Source organism: Xiphias gladius, chromosome 10 (genome assembly GCF_016859285.1).
Source record: "Xiphias gladius isolate SHS-SW01 ecotype Sanya breed wild chromosome 10, ASM1685928v1, whole genome shotgun sequence".
In the NCBI taxonomy this organism is placed as follows: Eukaryota; Metazoa; Chordata; class Actinopteri; order Istiophoriformes; family Xiphiidae; genus Xiphias; species Xiphias gladius.
The window spans coordinates 4,985,831-5,007,967 of NC_053409.1; the positions used below are offsets into that span (position 1 = coordinate 4,985,831).

General features: G+C 40.0%; 1 protein-coding gene across 6 annotated transcripts; it reads right to left on the reverse strand.

Moving 5' to 3' along the window:
• Positions 1-166: 166 nt before the first annotated feature.
• Positions 167-21,886, reverse strand: rab3gap2 (RAB3 GTPase activating protein subunit 2 (non-catalytic)). 6 transcript variants are annotated; one of them, XM_040137802.1, is made up of 36 exons: positions 21,764-21,886; positions 21,485-21,682; positions 20,257-20,345; positions 19,724-19,841; positions 19,550-19,631; positions 19,169-19,216; positions 18,973-19,048; positions 18,688-18,789; positions 17,584-17,683; positions 16,948-17,046; positions 16,310-16,458; positions 16,078-16,157; positions 15,308-15,400; positions 15,044-15,183; positions 14,494-14,689; positions 14,153-14,296; positions 12,868-12,950; positions 12,693-12,757; positions 12,502-12,592; positions 12,173-12,294; positions 11,763-11,976; positions 10,203-10,300; positions 8,672-8,777; positions 8,348-8,508; positions 7,981-8,155; positions 7,053-7,232; positions 6,676-6,782; positions 6,290-6,356; positions 5,952-6,022; positions 5,813-5,848; positions 5,544-5,633; positions 2,661-2,876; positions 2,170-2,259; positions 1,844-2,068; positions 1,505-1,669; positions 167-1,102 (listed from the first exon to the last, which is right to left on the reverse strand). In XM_040137802.1, the coding sequence occupies exons 2-36, from the start codon at positions 21,591-21,593 to the stop codon at positions 950-952; spliced, it is 4,140 nt and encodes a 1,379-aa protein (XP_039993736.1). In that variant the 5' UTR covers positions 21,594-21,682; positions 21,764-21,886; the 3' UTR covers positions 167-949. The 6 variants fall into 6 exon arrangements, with proteins under 6 accessions (XP_039993736.1, XP_039993737.1, XP_039993738.1 ...); XM_040137803.1 differs by having other exon boundaries at positions 11,763-11,973; positions 21,485-21,886; XM_040137804.1 differs by having other exon boundaries at positions 7,981-8,149; positions 21,485-21,886.
• Between the last annotated feature and the right edge of the window lie 251 nt (positions 21,887-22,137).

Consider the following 22,137-nt stretch of genomic DNA (forward strand, 5'->3'; position numbering starts at 1 on the left):
TCACTATGTGACAACAGTAGAGAATTTATGGTCCAGAAAGGATAATATGGGTGAGTTTTCATGAATGCCTAGCTTTGTATGATACATCCTGTTGCTTGTAAACTTTCCAAAAAAAATGAGGTTATATGGAAGAAGTGTCTCTGAATTATAAATAAATGGTGTTTTATCTGGAATGTGTTTTGATTGAATGTTAGTAGAATGAAACAAGCAGCCAGGAACATTGCATTATCTCAATATAAACAACATCTAAGCTTTTCAGAAACCTCTTTATTCTGCATTGGATTAGCCCAGTGAGAGCAGCTGGACATAGGACTACAGAAAAGGAGGTGTACAGGCACAGCTAGTACAGTACTGTCTGCATATATAAATAAAAAATAAAGGTCCATATTTTTTTTATGATACATCTCTTGTCCATTAGAGGAAAGAAAGGAGAAATGTTAAATGAACTCTGATATGGCACACAGGACACCCACACACTGACATCTGATTTTAAAGTGAAACAGATTGAAAAAGATGGCGAAGTGGCAAAGAAATACAGGCCCCATTCCTCAATAACATGTCTATTACTTATTGTTTTGACAATACTTTTCATTAACACAAGTATTCAATTTATGTTAAACGTGCAAAAATTATGGATTAAAAAAATTAAAAGCCTAACATACCCACTCTGTATACCACTGCGTTCTACAATTAAGTTGTGAGGATGAATTTAACATATTAACGTAAGTTGAGTGGCAAAACAAAACCTCCTCAATAATAATGATGAAAGAGTGTGAGAAGGCTGTTTATCATCTTTCTCTTTGATGACAGTCTCTTATATGCTGCATATGAGTAGGCTTCACCACAATCCAAATCTTGAAGTGGTACCTGAGGGGTCAGGGATGGCGGTGGAGGGTGGTGGTGGTGGTGGTGGGGGGGGTCCTGTCTCCATCCCCTCTCTCCCTCAGGGTCAGTCCTCAGTAGTGAGCGCCTCCACGGCCTCCAGAAGATGCAGGGACAGGCTGTACTGGGCGTGGTTCTCTGGCAGGATTTCAATGAGACGACCGACCAGCCGGCTGGTCTGGTACAGGGGGACCAGTGGGCACCGCAGCTCACTGGGGTCCTGCAGAAGAAAAAAGGAATCATATTCTATGCATTGTTAAACAGGCAGCTGGACCTTGTAGTGCAAAACTGTATAGCTTTGAATTAGGTGATATCAACATTCATTTGATGAAAATGGGTTTCTGTCAAAAATTGTCTAGAGTGAGAACACAGTAAAATACTGGTTAATTTTTACAGTAATAGGTCAGCTCTGCCAGCTTTTATTAGCTACAGTAATGTTGATTTGAGGATATGTGGTTCAGGGTACCTTTGTAAATACTGTAAGACAAGGGTTGAAAATGATGATAAATGCTGGATATGTAAATGCATTTATGGAAAAGAGCATCTTGTCTCTGAGAAACTTTGACTGAAATACCTTTAGTGCATTAGATGACAGAGGTCAGTGTGTTGCTGGGTGTCTCACCATAGCCTTGAGCCATGTGCAGAGGGTGGGGGGAAGGCGGGCCAGCAGCTCCATAGCAGCCTGAGTCTGGCTCTGGCTGTGGAGAAGTGAGTAGCTCAGCCTCTGTCCTGTCAGCACCAACAGCTGGGAGCCAAGCACTTCCTTATCTTCCACTTCTAACATCACCTGAAGGACAGGATGCAAAACCAAACATGAGGAGTCAGGACAGAGAACTACATTGTATGATTTTACAAGCACTATGATCAGCATAAAATTTTTAACAGAAGTAGTATCATCCTAATTTTAGCTTCCATCTGCAGCAAATTAAAAACAAACTGCCTTTCCCTTACATTCCCTTACCTCTTCTGCCCGGAGGTCCAGGCCTTGGTTGTAGAGCTCACAGACGAGGTGCCGTCGCAGGATGTCAGGGTTGACCTGCAGCAGGGAGCCCAGCTCCAGACACAGTGAGGGCCACCAGTCAGCCTTGGGGCCACTAGAGGGTAGAGGGGGGCAACCGGTCCCAGAGGCAGAGCTGGAAGGATCATCTATAGCCTGCACCCAACCAGTCAGCACCCGCAGGAGGAACTGATACAGAGTGGGGATGTGGAAAACAGATGAGACAAGGGGTATGGAGAATAATTTTCATAGTTTTCTTCTCATCCTCTGCAGTTAAGTCCACTTCTCACCTCTTGTCGTAGGTAGACCAGGCCTGGGTCCATATCTCCACTGGGCATCAGCTGGATTGTTGTCAGATCCCTGAAGAAAGCATTCTTACCCTGGAAAAAATATAAATGTATTGGTGTACAAATGAATCTGGACAACAGAGCTTAGTTTTTAAAATTTATTTCCACATTTATTGAGTAACAACAGCTCTATTTTAAGGTCATGGATTATATATTATTATAAGAATGAATTCAAAGTGGTCTGTAGACATAACAAGATGTACATTATTTAGACAGAACAACGAAAAAAAACTATAATGTTACAGTGTGACATGTCCCCTGAAGGCTGACTGGATTGTGTTGTATTTTTAAGAGAGCAGTCAGTATCAATCCTGTGTCCCTGTGTGTAAAAACAAGCCAAGCCCAGACTTTGTTCTGAACTTTGGTGGACCTAGGCAGGTGTACCTTCACAGACAACAAAAATATCTGTGTGTGTCTTTGTGCTGTTTCCTCACCTTGCGATCAAACAGGCTGAGCGGTTTGACCTTCAGACTGAAGGTCATAGTAGCATGTAGCAGGGAGGCTAGCAGGCAGTGGTGTTGGACCAGGGGGTAGTGGACACCTCTCTGCTCAATGGCCAGTTCAGCTATGGAGGCAGGGCCCTCTGCTCCGCACCACGCCTCCTCCACAGACAGCTCCGGAGCAGACACCTCCTCCACCGCTGAGTCCGCCTACATCGAAAAGAACAGAGATGGTGAGAAGAGAGTGTTATGTACTTGTAAAGAGCAGGTGACTCGCTTACACTATAATGTCAACTTTCAGTTTAGTTTGTTATTAACATGGTCAATAGAATGAACTTTGTATGTGCAGTTTGACACTAGAAGGCTGTTTTCACATTCATCTGCTGTGGGAGGAAAGTTTCTCTGTGTTCACCTTAAATCTCAGTTTAACATGGGGATTTTGTGACATGACAACTAGTTTGGAAGCCAATCATCCAATACGCATGAATGATGTGGAAACTTGAAACCTCCAGGTCACATATACTGAGAATGGACTTTTCAGTTAACCAGTTGTGTCCAGCCCACAATTTTTTGAAATGAACAATATTTGTGTATTCATAGATTCTGGATATTTCAACGAGGGAGAAGGAGTAGATATAATTCTAAGACACAATTTACAGTCATGTTTTAAGATATATTGAAAAAAATATACAGTCCTGGTTGAAATGATTCATGACACTGAATTTCCAGTATAGAATTTAGAATATCTTCAGAAATAAATGCAAATTAACCAGATTTTGTAAACTCAAAATATTTTAATAAAATGTCTAACGTTACTGAACAAAAGAAAAATTTAAAAAAGAAAACTTTCATCTTAGTGTATTAATACAAAAACAAAATGTACCACAGACACAATTATTGGCACCCTTCACTAATATTTGGTTGCAGAACCTTTGGCAGTGACAGCCTCTAAACGTTTCTTGTAGCCATCTAGAAGCTTCTTGCACCTGTCTGCTGGTAGTTTCTGCCACTTTTCCACTGATATGTGTCCAAGCTCTTAAGTTTGCAGGAGTCCTTTTTGCAATGGCAGATTTCAGCTCTCTCCAAAGGTTTTCAATGGGATTTGGGTCAAGAGTCATTGCTCGCCAGTTTAAAACAGTCCGTCTTTTCTTTTCAACCATTCTTTTTTGCTGCTAGATGTGTGCTGTGGGTTTTTGTCCTGCTGAAAGACCCAGGACCTTCGCCTCAAACCTAGTTTTCTGACTGGGTAACACATTTTGCTCTTCTGATTTCATCATTCCTTCAATACATTCAATGCTCCAGTTCCAGAGGTGGCAAAGAAGCCCCACAGCCCGATAGAACCTCCACTATGTTTTACTGTAGGTAGGGTGTTCTTCTCCTTATGGGCTTCATTTCGTCGTCTATAAACAAAATGATGCATTGCATTCCCCAAGAGCTCTACTTTGGTTTTATCTTTTCATAGAACATTGTCCCTGAAAGACTTTGGCTTATCTATGAAAGTTTTTGCAAACATTAGTCATGCTTTTTTGTGCCTTTTTTGTTGTCCTCCTTGGCCTTCGCCAAATGAGCCCTACTTGGTTTTAGTGTGTGGTGTAGGTACAGACTGAAACCACCACTCCAGATTGATCCACGTCAGCCTGAAGGTCTTTCCACAATCCGTATCAACTTTCGCAGACTTCTCTCATTGAGTTTCTTCCTAGCGCCACATCCAGGAATTGTATAAACAGTTTTATGAGTTTGAAACTTCTTGATAACATTACAAACTGTTGAAACAAGGATTTCAAGATCTTTGGCGATTGCCTTGTAGCCTTTGTAATTGTTAAGTTTTTTGATAATAGCATTTCTAATGCTCTCAGACAATTCTCGTCTTTGCCATTGTGAAAAAGAAACTGGAAACAATCAGTCCCTTTTTATGAAGTAAAACCATCATTCATTGGTTAAATCAGGTCATGTGAACATGTGAAAATTAAGCACAGGTGAGTCATTTTTTGCTTTTTATTTTTTTTGAGGAACTAATTTAAATTCATCCAAAGGGTGCCAGTAAATGTGTCAAGCATACATTTCATGTCTAAATTTAGTTATTTCACTATGGGAGAGCATTTTTTCTGGGTGTTGTTGTTCCGTAACTTTGGACATTTTATTAAATATTGTTGTTATACAAAAATGGTTAATTTGAATTTATTTCTAAAGTTATTTTAAATTTTGTACTTATATCTACTACTAAATCCAGGGGCCAATAATTTCAACCAGGACCTTATATTTTTTATTTTTTATTTTTCTTAAAACATGTCTGGAGGAGGTCTTCAAGTAAGCTAGCTGTCTAATAAATTAAATGCATATCAAAACCACAACCACTACTAAGGTGTGGTTTAGTAGTGGTAGTCACAGGAGTAATACCATAAGTGGTGGTAGTAACAGTGATTTGAAGTTAATTAGTAGTAGTAGTAGTACATTTGTAGCAATAGTTGCAGCAGCAGGAGCACTTTAAAAAATAAATAAATAAATAAATAAATAAATAGAGCATCAACTGCATTAATGACAGATATTAATGACAATTACATCTTACTTACCAAATATAAGCTTTACTTTAAAAAACTGATTTATATATCAATGATAAATCTCACTTCCTTTCACTGAAAGTCGATAAGGCCAACACACTTTCAAATGCATTCTCAATAAAAAGCCCCAAATCTTATTCGATTTAAAGTTCAAAAGGAAAAAAAAGAAAGAAAGAAACATAAAGAACCAATTTTGTTGGCCACACTTCAATGATGATAATTTGTGCTGGATTTATGCAAGGCCATTCTCCATGCTTTTTTCTTGAATCTTTTTACTTACATAGTAATTTATAAAAGAGAAAGGGGACTGATTCTTAACCAATACTCCAGTCACCTCCATGAGGATCTGCAGCAACTGGACACAGCAGCCCAGGAAAGACGTCATGGCTTTGTCTCCCATCCCGACATCCTGCACACCAATACACATGGCCTTAATGTACTGGTATTCAGCCTTATGCAGTTATTGCAATACTTTAAATCTGAAATAATCGTAATGAGGAATAAGTAATTCTATCAAATATCAAAACTGGCATCATATATTTTAATCTAGGATCATATTTTAGAATCTGCACTGAAACACCTACTTACCCGTCGACATAAACGATCTTTGGGTGCTTTCCCCACCTAGGAAAAACAAGTGCAAACATTTTATATATTGCCTCACAGACTCAACAACGCCTTCCAACAGATTAACAGTCATACTGGATACTGTATGTGCATGATTTACCTTCTCCATGAGGAATGCTGCTGCTGAGAATCGTTTGACAATGAATGTACTCCACATCATTGTAGAAATACCTGTGAGAAAGATTCAGTCCTTTGAGGAAGTCCAATGACACACTAATAACTATCACTTAAGTAAGGTTCTTCTTTACAAACTCAATGATGTGACAACTGGTAACATATTACTCTGACTCTGAGTTCAAATTTGAACTGTTAGTTTAAGCATACCTGAAGAAAACCACACAAATTCCTTCAAAATTATAGATAAAAACATAATATTAGATCGATTAAACATATTGTTAAATAAAAACTTTTGCAAACATGTAAAAAAAAGCCACTAACCTAGTTGGATATGTGGACTGGAGACCAACTTCAAATGTTCCACAGCCCAGGACAAACATTGACCCTCCTAGGAAGAGAAGAGGTGTGAGTCCAGATTTAGGAACAAAGTTGATTGATTCTTAGTCATCCTTGTACTTTGGACTTATGAAAACCTTCCTTTCCCATTTGGGGAAACTAGCTTGTTGAAGCAAGTAAGGATAATATACACCAAATTAACAGAAATAACAATCCAACAGTAAGATAAAATAGATTTTTAACCATTTAATGGCTGCCGCACTTCTTTTGAACTATATTTATCATAAGTAAAAAATAAATACAAATAAAATACAAAAACATATCCAAATGTTAGTTCATACACTGTACAATATGTTTTTGTGTATGTGCACCTCTGGGTCTTTGTTCCATTGCACTACGTATTCCCAGCAGCAGTTGGCGAAGAGCAGGTCAGGTGAGAGGGAGTGTGGGAACCGCTGGCACACTGCCACCAACAGCTCTGGAGAAAGAGTGGACAGTATTCGACTTAGATGTGACTTCAGTGTATAAATAGGTTCCATGAAATAGCACGTACTGTTCAGTCATTACATTGGTCAAAGAAGTCTGTACGAATTTACAAAGGTTATAAACAAGATTAACAGTTAGAGCACAGTTAAAGTTGTTTAACGTGTGAGCCAATGTTTCATTTAATATCCAAATTTATGTATGTCAAAGGCCAACATCTTTTCCTAGACTTCATACCAGCTGCAAGATGTTTCTTAGTCCTGACCTGCTGTCCTGTCTTTTTCCTCTTGGCTCTGCTCCTTTTCTTCATTTCCTTCTTCTCCTGCCTTCTGCTCTAGTTTGTCATCTGCATCTTCGTCTTCTCTCTTTTGGAGAATTTCCTTCAGTCGCTTAGGGGTCAAGTTGTGCCTGAACACCCACTTGGAGACACTGTCGGCAATGCCACCTTTAAAGATATATTTGAAAAGTAAAAAATAAAAATATAAGAGAATGTCTTATATAGCCAGAAACAGAATATGGACACTAAACAAAGAAGAAAGGAAAGGAGTAAGGAACAGAAAGGAAGTGAAGGACTTTCAACTATCAAGTCAGAAATAAATAAGACAGAAGCAGCAGCCATGTTGCCAGGGACAATTTCTTTGATGGGCATCTGACTTCCCCGGGCAACCCTTTTTTTATTTTTTGCATTCAGATCTTCAAAAACAATAATTTGAAATAAAAGGCAGCACTCATGATATTCCATTTCATTTAAATAATATTAATATTTAGAATTCAAGAATTCAGGAATAGATTTTTTTTTCATTTAATTTTTGTGAGAGGCTGCTGCACATGTTGCATGTGATTTTCTTACTAAACCATTGCATTCAATGTATTTGCAATTTAGCCAGCAAAACCACAGCATTGGTTACATCTAGTTTCATTTTTGTGCAAAAAACGTTCATAATGCACTTGCAACATAGTAAATCACATCTTGACAGCATCGTGACATTATAGCAGCAAAACAATAACAGGCATAGTTAGCAAGAAATCAAGATAACTACACTGACAGCACAGAGTCGGCATGCGATGCAACATGGTGAGGCATTGCACCCTAATGCCCCTTGGTGATGGGCCCAAGAAGCAGACAGATAAGCGCTAACAAGAAAGTAAGACAACATGAAACATTTCTGCGGACATTCTTGTTTATAACCTACCAGTGCCTCCCTCCAACAGTGTTTTGATAGAGCACTGTGCAGCAGCACTCCCTGCTGCTCCCTGAGGAGGAGGCACCAACAGCAGCGTCTGCAGCACTAGTACATCCTCCAGCTGGTGAACACACACCACCCACTGTTCGAGCTCCAGGGACACCGCCTCCCACTCTGACTGCAACTTTCACAGACACACAAAAACATACAACAGACCAAGCCTGTGAGTGTGGTTGTAGTGCTGAATGATTTTAGAAGGGGGGTTTTCCTTTTTTTGCCTAATGGGGGCACTCATGTATGTGTGTGTGTGTGTGTGTGTGTGTGTGTGTGTGTGTGTGTGTGTGTGTGTGTGTGTTTGTTTATGAGACTTCTCTACCTTGCTGTCAGCCTGGCTGGTGATTCTAGCCTTAGCAGCACTGTGAGCAACGAGGGCAGCCAGCAGAGCAGCAGCAGCATTGTGAGACTGGATACATGTTGAGCGAACTTGCTGCCACCAGGGGGAGACAGACTGGGGGTCCCACGACTCCTCAACTGCACCTGAGGAGACAACAAATAAGTGGTAACTCTCTTCTCATCCTTTTTTTTTATTGACTTTCATGGGTTGCAATGAATTGTAGCCAAACCAAACTGAGACTTGATGTGTCCTCCATTATAGTCACACATGCAACAAGGCTAGCACACACAGGACAAGAATACATACCTTTCATGTTACTGAGGGCGATGAGCAGTGTGCGTAGGTTTCTAACAGTTTCCAGTTTCTGTAGCACTTCCTTTTCCCTTTGCAACCACACGTTCAGAAGCAAAGACTGATGGAAAGAGAAACAGGAAATGTAAAAATGAAATATTAGAGAGAAAAAAGAAAAGAAAAATAATTCAATTTATTTAGAATGGTGGTTTTGCTAAAAAATTATAAAATATGTTTTATATCGCAGTCAGTCCCATTCTTTTACATCTATGTTTTTATTACAGCTATGGGCAATGTCTCCATCATGAAAAAAAGAAGGCAATGTGAAGATAGATGCTCCAAACAGAATTCTAATTATGAGATAACAAAAACTATGTATCATTACATTTGTCTACTTTCCTTTCCTCTCCGACATTTGCATCTATTAACCCCCAACCACTATGTGGTAGAGAGGAAAGGGGAAAGGGCGAAAGGAAAAGAGCAGCATAGTCCTTCAGAGCCCAGATGGAAAGGAAGGTGGGGAAAGTGAGGAAATAAATGAGGCACACTTGTGAGCTGGGGTAAGGGAAAAAGTAACAAAAGCATCATGGGGGAGAACAGAGAAAGGGTTAAGAGTGGCAAAAGGAGGAGATGACTAAATGTTTTTATCAAATTTCTGGTGATTTACCCTGTCTGAAAGAAAAGTAGCGAAGTACATACAAGTAAAAAGCATCACAGTTGTGCTGGATTTTTCCTGGACCTCCCTGAAGAACCAAGTGTTGAGGAAGTGTGCTGATCCCTGGAGAGGGTTTGGATGGAAGTTGGTCTATCCTCTCTCTGATCTGCTCCGATGTAGCTGTTTTCTTATCTAGGTTGGATCTCTAGAAAGTTAAGCTAAATGATAAGTCTCCCTGCCTTTAACTCTACTGGCTTTTCATACTCTCCCCTCTGCAACCCTCTACCCCTCAACCAAATTCAACCTATTTTGCTGCCTTTACCCTGCACACTGCCTTTTTGGACAGCCATCCACTGAACCTAACCCCTTCCCACTCATTCACACACACACATCACACCAATCTCACTAATTGAAATTACTTAAGGGACATTTTAGCTTGCACTCGAACTCTGAATTTAAATGTGGTTCATTTCTGTTTCCTTAAATTACCATGCAATATCCATTATTGAACTAACCAATTAATTGGGTAAAATGGCCTCACCAGAAGGTTAGGAGTATGAGTTTCGATAACAATTATTTGATTGAATTTGATTGCTTTGAAATTATTCTAATTTTTATTTGGTTTCTGTACAATAACAGTAGATTTATCAGGGTGAATTGATGAATTGTGTTTTTTTCCTGTGGTAAACTTTTGTAACAAGGGTAATAAGCTATATGGGATATCACTGTAAATTACTGATGTCTATTCTTTTAAGTGACAGGATTGGGGTTTTGATTATTATGGCGACTAACTCTTAATTTAATTGAATATTTCATACACCTACACTAGAGCACTTTTTACCTCTATTAGCAAAACCTATTCCATCAAATCAGTCTTTTCCGCCATCTTACCAGTAGCTGCTGTGGACTGATGCCAGCCTGCTGTAGTGTGTCACAGACTTTACAGAGTGGGCTTTTTCCACACAGACAACCCCAGAAAAGAAAGTTCCCTGCAAAGACACACAAGAGCAAAGTCCTCAGTCTGGATTTGTGTGGTGTGCTCACTCCATGTCTGAAGTCACTGATATTTCTTTATATTAAAGGTTAATTTGTGTTTATTTTCTCTTCCATAACCCTCCTTGTGGCTTGTGCAAATACTCACCCATGCTATTTTTACACCTGCCCATATAATAAATATACAACACGTGTCTGGCACAGAATGCATCACGTCTGCACCTGGAAAACTGGTGCAATCTCCGCAGCATGACTTCTAACATGTTCACTAAATATCACAGTGACTTGATCGTCCAGTGGAATAAACTTGTAATCAGTGCACCTCATCTGAGATCAGTTGTGTAGTCTGTGCACCCTCATGTCAACATGACTTCAGTCTGGGGAAAAAATGTTGTGTGGTGTGAGCAGCACAGCATCTCAGACTCTGGAAGTCTTGTAGTCTGCACTTGGCTTTGGTTTGGTATCACAATTAATGTACAAAATGGTACATTATTCATTTTGATTGCACCATGGTAAAGTACACTCAATGAGCACTTAATTGTGGCCATAAAGGGAGGCACATGGTCAGCATCAACACTCAGTTAGGCTGTGGCATTCAAATGATGACTGAATGGCATTAAGGAGCCCAAAGTGTGCCAAGAAAATATTCCTCACACCAATAAACCACCACCACTGGCATGTTGGTGGACTGTTGACACAGGGCAGGTTGGGTCCATGGATTCATGTTACTGATTCCAAACTCTGACCCTACCATCTGTTTGCCTAAGCAGAAATCCAGATTCCTCAGACCAGCCTACATTTTTCCAGTCTTCAACTGTGCAGTTTTGAAAGCCTGTGCCCACAGCAGCCTCGGATGTCCTTTTTTGGCTGACAGGAGAGGAACCTAACACGGTCTTCTGCTGCTGTAGCCCATCTGCCCCAAGGTTCGACGTGTTGTGCCTTCTTAGATTATTTTCTGCTCATGACAGTTGTAAAGAGTGATAATCTGAGTTACTGCAGCCTTTCTTTCAGTTCCAACCAGTCTGGCCATTCTCCTCTGATATCTCTCCTTAACATAGGGTTTCCATCCACAGAACTGCTGTTCCCTGGATGTTTTTGTGTTTTTCACAACATTGTGAGTAAACTCTAGAGACTGTTGATCATGAAAATCCCAGGAGATCAGCAGTTTCGGAAATACTCAAACCAGCATGTCTGGCACCAACAATCATGCCACCATCAAAGTCACTGAGATCAATTTTTTTCCGCATTCTGATGTTTGATGTGAACATTAACTGAAGCTTCTGACCTGTATCTGCATGATTTTATCAATTGCACTGCTGCCACATGATTGGCTGATTAGATAAATTGCATGAATAAGCAGGTGTATAGGTGCTCCTAATAAAGTACCTGGTGTGCGTATCTACCAAGGTAATTAGGGAAAAGTCAAGGCATAGAATTTACATACTTATGTTGCCATACCTAGCTGGTTCCATTCTGTTTCAGCCCCGTGGATCACCTTCAACTCTCCATCCTCAGTGCACTCCATCTGGGAGAGAAAGGCTTGGACAGCCAGGGGTGAGTCAGGTGAGTCCTCGGCAAAAGAAACACTGGGTCTCGAAGTGAGCTGGGCGTAGCGTTGCAAAATGGGGCCAACACGGGACAATTCATCTTTCATGCCTTCTAGGGAGTCCTGCTGGGTGGGGAGAATATATAAATTGGAGCACAACTACATTTGCATTTCATAGAATTAGGAGGAATAATAATGAAATTTAAGGTTAACCCAAGTGCAAAACTGACCTAATTGGAAAATTTAACATAAACCTTTAGTTAAGCTGTGTTATATTATGTTTTATAACAGTTTGTGTGTGTGTGTTTGTATGTGTACTCACATTTTCAGAACAGGCCTCTATGTCTGCAGCAGAGTGCAGCTGCTGGATATCAGTGTAGAGCTGTAGCAGTTTCAGCTGTGAGGAGCAGAGCTGAAGTAATGCTGTATCCACTTCTTCGGGGTCTGTAATGCAGAAATTAACCACCATAAATAAAGAGAAAAAACCTTTTGACCGTATGTACCACAGACAATTTTAAATTTACCTAACATTTCATACATTTAGCTGAAAAAAGTAATTTGGCAAACAGTTCATGACAGTTTTGTTTTAATATTACATCTTAAAAAAAGACTCAACAATATATTATCTCTTACCAGTGAACTGATACGTACCTTGTTGCTTCAGAGTGTCATATAAGGTGCATGTGATGTTAGTAAGACAAGAGACAGGAGCATTCTTATTTGACAGCAAAGACTCCAGAGCCTATAAAGAAATGCAAAGGCTCCAGTTAGAATTTTGATGCTGAACACACTATACACATCTAACAGTATGCAAAGGAATGTGTACTGATCTTTAGTCCTACCTGCTTCTTGATGGCAGGGTGTTTAATATCAAGCAGCAGACCTTTGGCTTCACTCTCCAAAATATCTGTAAAGAAAAGGTGAGTAAACACATAGCGGGAGAAAAATGCAAACCTCTTTAATCTAACCCCAGTTATATCTATATCTCCATTCAGGTCTCACTCTTGTATCTCTTACCAGGCTCCACCTCTCTGCTCCTTAGTATAGTAGTCAGTCTCTTTAACAGGTGCATATCTTTGGCTCGCTCACTCTTCTTGTCACTGAAATGGAAAGGACACAGAAAGATGGCGTTTGCATGGATTGTTGGCATCCTTCAATAAAATGATGTCTTTAATAAATTGTAGACTGGAGACAGGATATTGTAGCCTAAAATTTGTGTCTGGAGCTGAATGTTTTTCTTTTGAAGCTGTGGTTGAAAACTTTGGCTGTGAATGATGACAGTCCAGTTGCCATAAATTCCCTTCCCTTAACATCCTTTAGCATGATTTTAATCGGGCTAAAAAAAGTAATATGTATCTATAGTTGAGGTATACAATAAAGATATTACTACAACTGCTATTCCTTTATACAAGAACCAAAACCTAAATATTTAATGAACAAATCTAAGTTTTAGTATAAAAAGAATGGGTCAAAACCTAATATGTGGCTGGACCGCCCTTTATATGTTTGCTTCTCTTGAATTACTGAGCTTTACGCGCTAGTTGGTGGATTTTTATCAGCTGCGACAGTGTGGCTGGGATTGTTTTCACCTTGTGAGCCTGTTTGTGTATGTACCATCATGGCAAATTGCAGTCCTGGAGACACCTACTGTAGCGGGAAGGTTTTGAGTACTCTGGTATGTGTTTATATGTCTCTCTGTCTGTCTGTTTTTCTGTGGACAGATTTTGTCACTACGAAAGCTTCACAACCATACATGATGCAGTCATGAAACTTTACAGGTGCGTAGTTGCGATCAAAAAGAAGGCCAAGTTTGAAGGTGGCCGTGGTCTGACCCATGAGTACTGAGTCCTCATGTAATAATGTAGTAGTTCTCATGAGTTCTCATGGGTCGGAATGTCAACATGTTGACAAGTGTCGCGGCTGGTGTGATCCCATCGCAAGATGGTCTCTAGTGTTACCTTTGGACAGAGCCAGGCTAGCGTTTCCCCGTTTCAAGTCTTTATGTTAAGCTAAGCTGACTTGCTGCTGGCTATAGCTTTATATATTATATATATATATATATATATATATATATATATGGTAAAATATATATGGTATAAATATATATAATATATAATATATATATATATATATATATTTTTTTTTTTTTTTTTTTTTTTTTTACTGGGAGAGTATCAATCTTCTCATCCTACTCTCACCAGGAAAGCAATTTAGTGTAATTCTGAAAATGCCTGCACGACAAACAGATCATCTACATTTTTCAGATTAACGTATGTGTGTGATTCTCCATCTGTGTACAAACCTGAGGGCCAGGTGAAAGGGGATGTTCACTGTCCTCAGTACTCCTGTGATGGGATCCAGCAGACATACCTGCTGGGTGTGGAGCTGCCAGCCCTGACTGGTCACACTGTTCACCCCCATCAGACGGTAGCCAGCATATAGCAACCTGAAAGTGCATGCACACACACGCGCACACACACACACACACACACACACACACGCAAAACACACACACACACACACACACAGGCACACAAGATGATATTTTATGCATATAACTTACATGTTTGTGATTCTCCTGACACTAAGAAACAGATGTAAGAAAAAGTTTACTGTTTCATTTGGAGAGTGCATTGTGCATACCTGCAGTGTTTACCCACAGTGAAAGCTCCAACTCGAGGCCCCTGTTGCATCCCCCACACCTCCAGAATTCCCCTGCGGGGGGCATAGATAACCAAGAACAGAGCATGCCGTCTGGGGAGGGAAGCAGAGGGGGAGAACTCCCTTTCACCTCGCTCCTCTGGAACCTGCAGCCAACCCAGCTGAGCGTCTCGGTATCCTACAGTTAAGTTAAATTAATGAATAGTTATTTTTACATGACAGGGACACAGTAAACAACGCTTAAGCTGAATGCATGGCTTGGCATCCTTTAAAGAAGAAACAGATGATATGAATGTTTGATAGACAGCATGTAAGGGTTCAGCGTTTTGTGATCTCAGCACATGAATACCTACGACATGTTTCATTTTTAACATAAAGTTAGAGACAAGCCAAAGGGAGTTTTAACAGATATAAAAGCTCGACCTTCACAGCTCAATGCTTAACCAACTCAATTCTTTACAAAGATCCCTTTACAAAACCTCTATATTATTTATTCTTAGTCCTATTTCTTATCACTCTACTTTCCCCTCACCTTTCCACATGCGGATGGCAATGCCCCTGGCCAGGTCCAGCAGTGTGACTCGACCAAAGTCATCTGTCACTCCAGCCAGCGTGTTGCAAGGGGACAAACAGATGGACTCTCCGTGGCGACGAGAGTCGGGGAGCCCAAATCTGGAAGAGAGAGTTGAGGTTTAAGAGATAGGACAAGGGAAGGACATCAAGTTTCATATTGCCAGTATAGATAGGGGCACAATCAATGACTGCTGCATTTTTGTTGAGATATCATGATTGGTACCTGATTCCTAAGGGCGTTGCAGGCTCTACCTTGGGCTTCTGTTTCTGAAGAGCCTCCTCTTCATTCCTGTTCTTGTTCCAACCTAGCCATCCACTGAGAGGAAGACAGGGGGGATGACAGAGAAAGCGAACACGAGACAAATAAAATGATGAGTCCAAGTAAAAAGAAAGATTGAGGGAGATTAGAGTATATAAAAGTTAATAAAGGTAAGAGGTGGGTGAGGGAAAACATACACTAGAAAGAGGGTGAAAGGAGACTCAAGGGAGGATGAAAGCAAACAACCTCCATGTATGGATTAAGATGGCACTGAGAAGAGAACAGGCTATAATTCAGATTAGTGATTGGGCTGCTTTTTGTTGTTACAGCAGTAGAAGAGTCAACAGTGCAGCATTCAGTCCCCAAGAGTGTGTGTCTGACAGGAATTAATTAACAACCCTATTTGTCTTTTGATCAATTCATCGAAAGATTGAAATGAAGTTGTTAGAGTTGTCCTGCTCCACTGGTATTATTACTCCTTTCACTTAAACTTGTATCTTTGACTTTTATTGAATTGTTGGCCTTAATGACTTCAGGATTATGTTTTAAAAAAGTGTTATTCTTGCTTATACACACGCACAGAAGCACACGCACAGAAGCACACACACAGAAGCACACACACACACACACACACACACACACACACACACACACACACACACACACACACACACACACACACACACACACACACACAGACACACACAGACACACACAGACACACACAGACATACCTGGCAGCACTGAAGAGGGCTGAGGTGAGTTTACTAGCCACAGCAAGAGCCACGTGAGAGAGAAGAGGCTGGGAGCTTCCCTACAAATCGACAGAGGAACCCAAGGAACAGCCACATTTATTAAAAATCTTAAAAGTTCATTCTTTCACACACTCTTACATTACGCCTCCCACCCATCTTTTACAGGACATTTGTACGTAATGTAATTTGACTGTCAGTTTGACACACACACCTCTATAGCATAGTAAAAGCCTGTGTAAGGCCCTCCTCCCACAGTGACATACTGGCTCATGGCAGGGGGGCTGCCCTTGACTGAAGCATTAAACCCTCCCAGGATAGATGCATTCTTCATCTGGTCAAACACACACAGCGTCATAATGCCTAACAGGAGGAAGAATGGAACAACAGAGAGAGACAGCATGGTTGGACAGAGACAGGTTGAACAGAGGTGTGTGAAAAGAAAATTATATTATTGACAAAACAATATGGTGCCTTCCTGTGAAAGTCAATCATTCCTTCAATTTTAAATATTAAATGACAGACGTTTTCCAGCATTTGACAAATCTGTGGTGAATTTTTACTCTTTCTTCATTATAATACCTACAGAATGATAAATAAATCGTGTTTGCTGCTTCGCTAAGAAGATCACATTTGTTGTGAAAATACTGTGAATTTTATGAGAAAGTTATATCTGCAATGAAAAATGCTGTAAAAACCAATTGAGAATCACCACAAATCACTGCAACCTTGTGATGGAGTCATAAATCAAAGGGCAATAAGCCATAACCAGTAAATCCATCATAAGGCAATCAACTACAAATATGAACGAAAAACACTATTACAATTATTATTTCAGAAACAGTCTCTTACCAACACTACTGTGGTCCACAATGGTGTCCATGTCCTGCAGACCCCACTTCTTATAGGCCAGGGGAGGAGGCAGGATCACATCACTACCTGCGGCTGCAGCTGGATGAACAGGGATGCAAAGAGCAGATGATGACATAAAAAGCAACAAACTCAATAAAAGAGAGCATTAACAAATTTTTACAAGGGATTTCATTATCTATCGGTTGCTTTCAGCTAGAAGGCATGGCTTTTATTTAGCTCAATTTAAAACTGTATCACTGTCCTTTAATAGTAACAAAGACTGCCTTTAGCCACAAAGCATTTAATGAGTAGCGTAGGCGCACACATACCCACACACACAGAGTACTACTAGAGGCTCAAAGAAACCCAGCTGAAGCTCGGCTACTAAACTTCTAAAGGCTGCATAAGGGTGTTGTGTGAATATGTGTGTGATGGTAGTAGTACAGCGTAAGGAAGTGCATGTCTCCTTAGTACCTGAATGACTAGTAGCTAACACTATCCAAACAGCCAGAAATTGAAAAAAAAAATAAAATCTGTTAACACTTTAACATTTAAAACTAGAACCAACTCCTATAATGGATACAGACAAGCATGTACACACAAATACACCCTTGCGCATGCACACACACATATTACCTCTCGCCACCTGGTTCCTGCAGGCACGCAGAGACTGAAAGAGGCTGAAGCCATCGATGGTGACCATAGCAGCAGGGTAGAGGATGCTCAACTCCTCAAGCTGTGATGGATTTAATCAATAAACACACATTTGCTAAAGACCATGGTGGGATAATGTTGAAAGCTCCACAAAAGGCTAGTAAATGAACCTTGAGTGTCGAGTTTTTTCACACATAACTGAAGAATTAACCTCCACACTCAATAATCATATAGTTAAAGGAATAGTTTGACTTTTTTGGGATATACACTTATTTGCTGTCAGGCTGAGAATTAGATGAGAGGATTAAAACTATTCTCAAGTGTGTACAGTAAAGATGAAGTCTCCGCCAGCAGCCAGTTATCTTAGTTAAGCACGAAGACCAGAAATAGAGGGGAAACAGATAGCTTTGGTCTGTCCACAGGTAACAAAACTGACCTACCAGCACCTCTAAAGGTCACTAATGGGGACAACTGTGGCTCAGGAAGTAGAGCGGGTCTTCCACTAACTGGAAGGTTGGTAGTTCAATCCATGGCTCCTCCAGGCGAAGTGTTCTTGGGCAAGATATTGAACCCCAAACTGCCTCCGATGTATTGTGGGTGTGTGAGTGTTTGTGTGTGTATGTATAGAAAGCGCTATATGTATAGAAAAGTGCTGTATGAATGTGGGCATGAATGGGTAAATGTGTCATGCAGTATAAAGCGCATTGACTAGTTGATAAGACTAGAAAAGCGCTATATAGTCTGTTTAATTAACATGTTATATCTGATTTCTTTAATTCATACATGCAAAAAAACAAAAAAACAAAAAACAAAAACAAAGTCAAAACAACACAATTTAGAGGCCAGACTATGTCAAGGCTATTTCCTGTCATCACCACGACATTACTAGGCTGTGCTAAGCTATACTAGCTGGCTGCTGGTGATAGCTTCATTTAACGCACAGGTTAGAGAATGATATCGAGCTTCTCATCTAACTCTCCCCAAGACAGCAAATAAGCCTATTTTCTAAAATATTGAACTATTTCTTTAAAAATGAACATAACTCTTGTACACAGCTCCGACAGCAGCATCCGGAGCGTACATTACCTGCTCAGTTACTCCAGGATGACGAGGGATCTCATATGTGCGACATTTTAGTCTCAATACAGGGTCCTCATGCAGCAGCTGGGCCAGGAGCAGAACCCCATTCTGATGAGACACAATCAGTATGATATTTGATGCTTTCAGTCCTGACTATTTAAAGACTGAACTGAATGGTTTCCTGGTTTCTTTTTCTGCTGACTATCTGTATAAGTCACTTGTTACACAGGGTACAATAACAGAGTAGTACAAAAAGGAGAGATAAGACTGTACTGAAGTCTGATGAGGTACCTCTGTGTAGAAGCGGACATAGCCAGAGGTGAAACCCACTACTACACATGTCCAGTCAGGTCGCCCTGTGGAGCTCCTAGAAATGCACACACAAACATACACTGTTAAATAAAACTAAAATCACATGTATACATACATGCAAACATTTGGCACTTCCACAGACATCTCCTCTACTACCCAGATAGGTATTTCTCACCTCTTTTGGCTTGCCAGGGGGATACAGACAGTGCTGCTTACACACTCTCTGAAGAGAGAAAGCATACAAAAAGCAAGGTGTAAAGTCTGCATGACTGAGCTAACTTCTCTGTCTCTTAAGAATACTGCACTCATTCATTATCTCATGTTTCATTTGTTTCCCACTGTCAAACAACTATCGCTTTTCAACGTGATCCAATCTGTAGTTTTCCTTGTCATCCTAAACTCCATTTTTATTCCTGCCTGTAAGATTATTTTATTTTGTCTTTCAATGTAGTGTCATCTTCCCATATAACTTGCCCTTAGATATACTGCATGTCATCAAGTCTCCTGTTTTTTCAGCATTCTTATTCCCTCTCATATTAACTGAATTTTCTCTCACCCTTCTTCAGCACTGAGGGTTCCAGTCCAAGACACAGCCAGATTCATCTCCTCTCGGCCACTATCATCTGTACGCCACTTAGCTGTAAGAATCAATGAGCATTAAAAGCAATATATGACTCCACTGTGTACTCAGAGATAAAGATGAGTATGTGTGTGTGTTGGAATATCTGACCTGAGAGAAAGACCGCCTTCTGTTCACGAGCCACCACTAGCAGATCGGAGCAGGGCGACAGTGACACGATGCAGTCCTGCAGCCAGGGTCCACTCTGCCCCATGGTCTCTTCCTCCACCTACAGAGCAAAGGGGAATGTCAGTGGGAAGGGATCTTTCCTTTAAATTTGGAAACAATGTTAGCAATAACCCCATACTAAACCTCAGGTCAGTATCAAATATTGGAGAAAGTTATTTGTGGCTTTTGTTTTCGTCAATTTATTCAGTATGATTTAACTATTCAGCTAGTTCTATTGGGTCAAACAAATGAAATTATTGAGAGACTTTGCTTAAGAAATACAGGGTAATTATGGGATAAAGAGGAAATATTTGTATGGTTTAAGAAAACAATAATAAAACACTATTAATTATTATTCTCTTTGCTAGCAACCCAGACAACTTTGCAAAACCAAATGACACCTGCTTCTGAATACTGTAAGTGAAAAATGAGAAAATAAGAATATAGAATGAAATACAGAAAAAAATAAGACATACCGTTAAGGCAGAAGTGGCTTCCTCGTCTTTGTTGTTGCCACTATCCCATGCTGTCTCCCAGTCAGACGTGTCCCAAGACAGCTGATTATCTGTTGAGGAAAAAGTGAAGAAACATGGACATATGACTAAATTGGTTCATTCAAGTCTTGGTTTCCTAGGGTACACATCATTAGATAAACTCAATAATTAAGAAAACTACATTTGAAGTCTTTATTTTAATAAGAATACTGTCAAGTTATTCACACTTCTGGTACTGGCCATCAAACAGCAAACACAACAATGACTGACCATAAGTTCCAAGAAATAGAGACACAAAGCAACTGATTTAACTTAAAAAATGCATGAAGACAAAAATGCAAAGCATAAAAAGGGCTGACAAAGGTTGTGCTTCAGGTAGATAACCTAAAAATATTCAAGAGAGGGTGGTAGACAAAGTGACAGAACAAATAGCAAAATCCAGGACAAAATCCCGTTGCCAGAGACATTTATAATGCATTAGCCAAAGTGCCTTGGTGCAGTGTGTGTGCGTGTCAATGTCACTGTGCTAAAAGACTGAGGTGATGACACATTCTTTCTGTCTACATGCATCAGTATTGACATTTTGCAACAATTTCAAGTGTCATTTCTGTGTATTTCCGTGTATGTCTGTTGTCTTTAGTTAGCATCCTGCAATAATGTATTCAGGTGCCTCATGTGGGATGACTCATAGGCAGAAGGGATGGAAGATCTCTCCCATTACTCTTTCTGTATCTTGCTGGTGTGGCAGAGCACAGCTGAAGCTCCATTATCCACTTTACAAAACCTTACTATTAAATAATTTGCCATTAGTGAGGTCACCAAAAACCGCCAATATTACATTGTATATTATATTATCACATAAAATGCATTATAGGTATATCTCAGATACTCATGAGTTTACTTTGTATCGGATTACAAAACACTGCAATGAATTAAGAGGACGGTTTCCCATCTGTAAACTGTAACCAGACACGAAAGCTTAGTTCCCGACGAAACGAACCCATTCCTGCTACCTTTAGCCACCCTTGCTATAACGTAATCTAGCTATATGCATAGTCCTTAGATTAGTTAACAATTGCTTTGTTTAAATTAGAGCTATGACTAAGTAGTTCCAGAGGTAGCTAACTGAACTGCTGTGCCTAGAACAGTTATACACTATGCTGTAGCATGCTATAGACATGCATTTGCCTTCTTCATCAAGCCTTGGTACCTGTTTGATTCTTCTCCTCCAATGGCTCGGTTTTCTGGCTGTGGAACAAGTAGTCCCGGACCGTTCTGAGCTCTTGGACCCGACAAAACTCCCATAAGCTGCAGGACATCTCTCTCCCGTCCCGTCAGAACCCAGTTGGACAGGGAATCCGCCAGTTAGCCTGATTGCTAACAGTCCAGTTGTGGAAGATCAACGTAGCTAAGCAGTTGGAGTCCGTTTGTAAGTCCAGCTATCGTGTTTACTTTATGACAGCTTATTTACAAAGACATTATCACTTACTTGTCTCAAAATTTTCCTCTACGTAAATATTAATACTAGTCTGTTAATCTTATTTTTCACAATATTTGCAGTTCCCACCGTAGTCCTGATGTGCTGATGACACATCGTTAGCATAATAACTCTTGTTTGCGTCCGGGTCAAAGCTTAGTCGAACTTTTCAAAATAAAAGCAGTGTGATGCATTTGTTTGAAAATAAGAAATCAAATGCTATTACGGAATAATATAGAAATTTTATAGACAGTATATTAATTCCAAAATGTGAAACTTACAAAAAATTTTATTTTATTATTTGTATTTACAAAAGTGTATTGATATGTTTTTTTTCACCAGAGGGCAGTAGAGGAACTTTTTCAGGTGGACTGCTGGATCTTTTG

What these genes read in the sequence shown, in the direction of transcription:
- rab3gap2 (XM_040137802.1), bottom strand. Translation starts at nt 21,593, where the DNA reads ATGTCCTGCAGCTTATGGGAGTTTTGTCGGGTCCAAGAGCTCAGAACG. An exon ending in CAGCATTCCTCATGGAGAAG is followed by an intron (nt 5,849 to 5,951) that starts GTAAATCATGCA and finishes TGTTTTTCCTAG; the next exon opens with GTGGGGAAAGCACCCAAAGA. An exon ending in GCACATGGCTCAAGGCTATG is followed by an intron (nt 1,103 to 1,504) that starts GTGAGACACCCA and finishes TTTCTTCTGCAG; the next exon opens with GACCCCAGTGAGCTGCGGTG.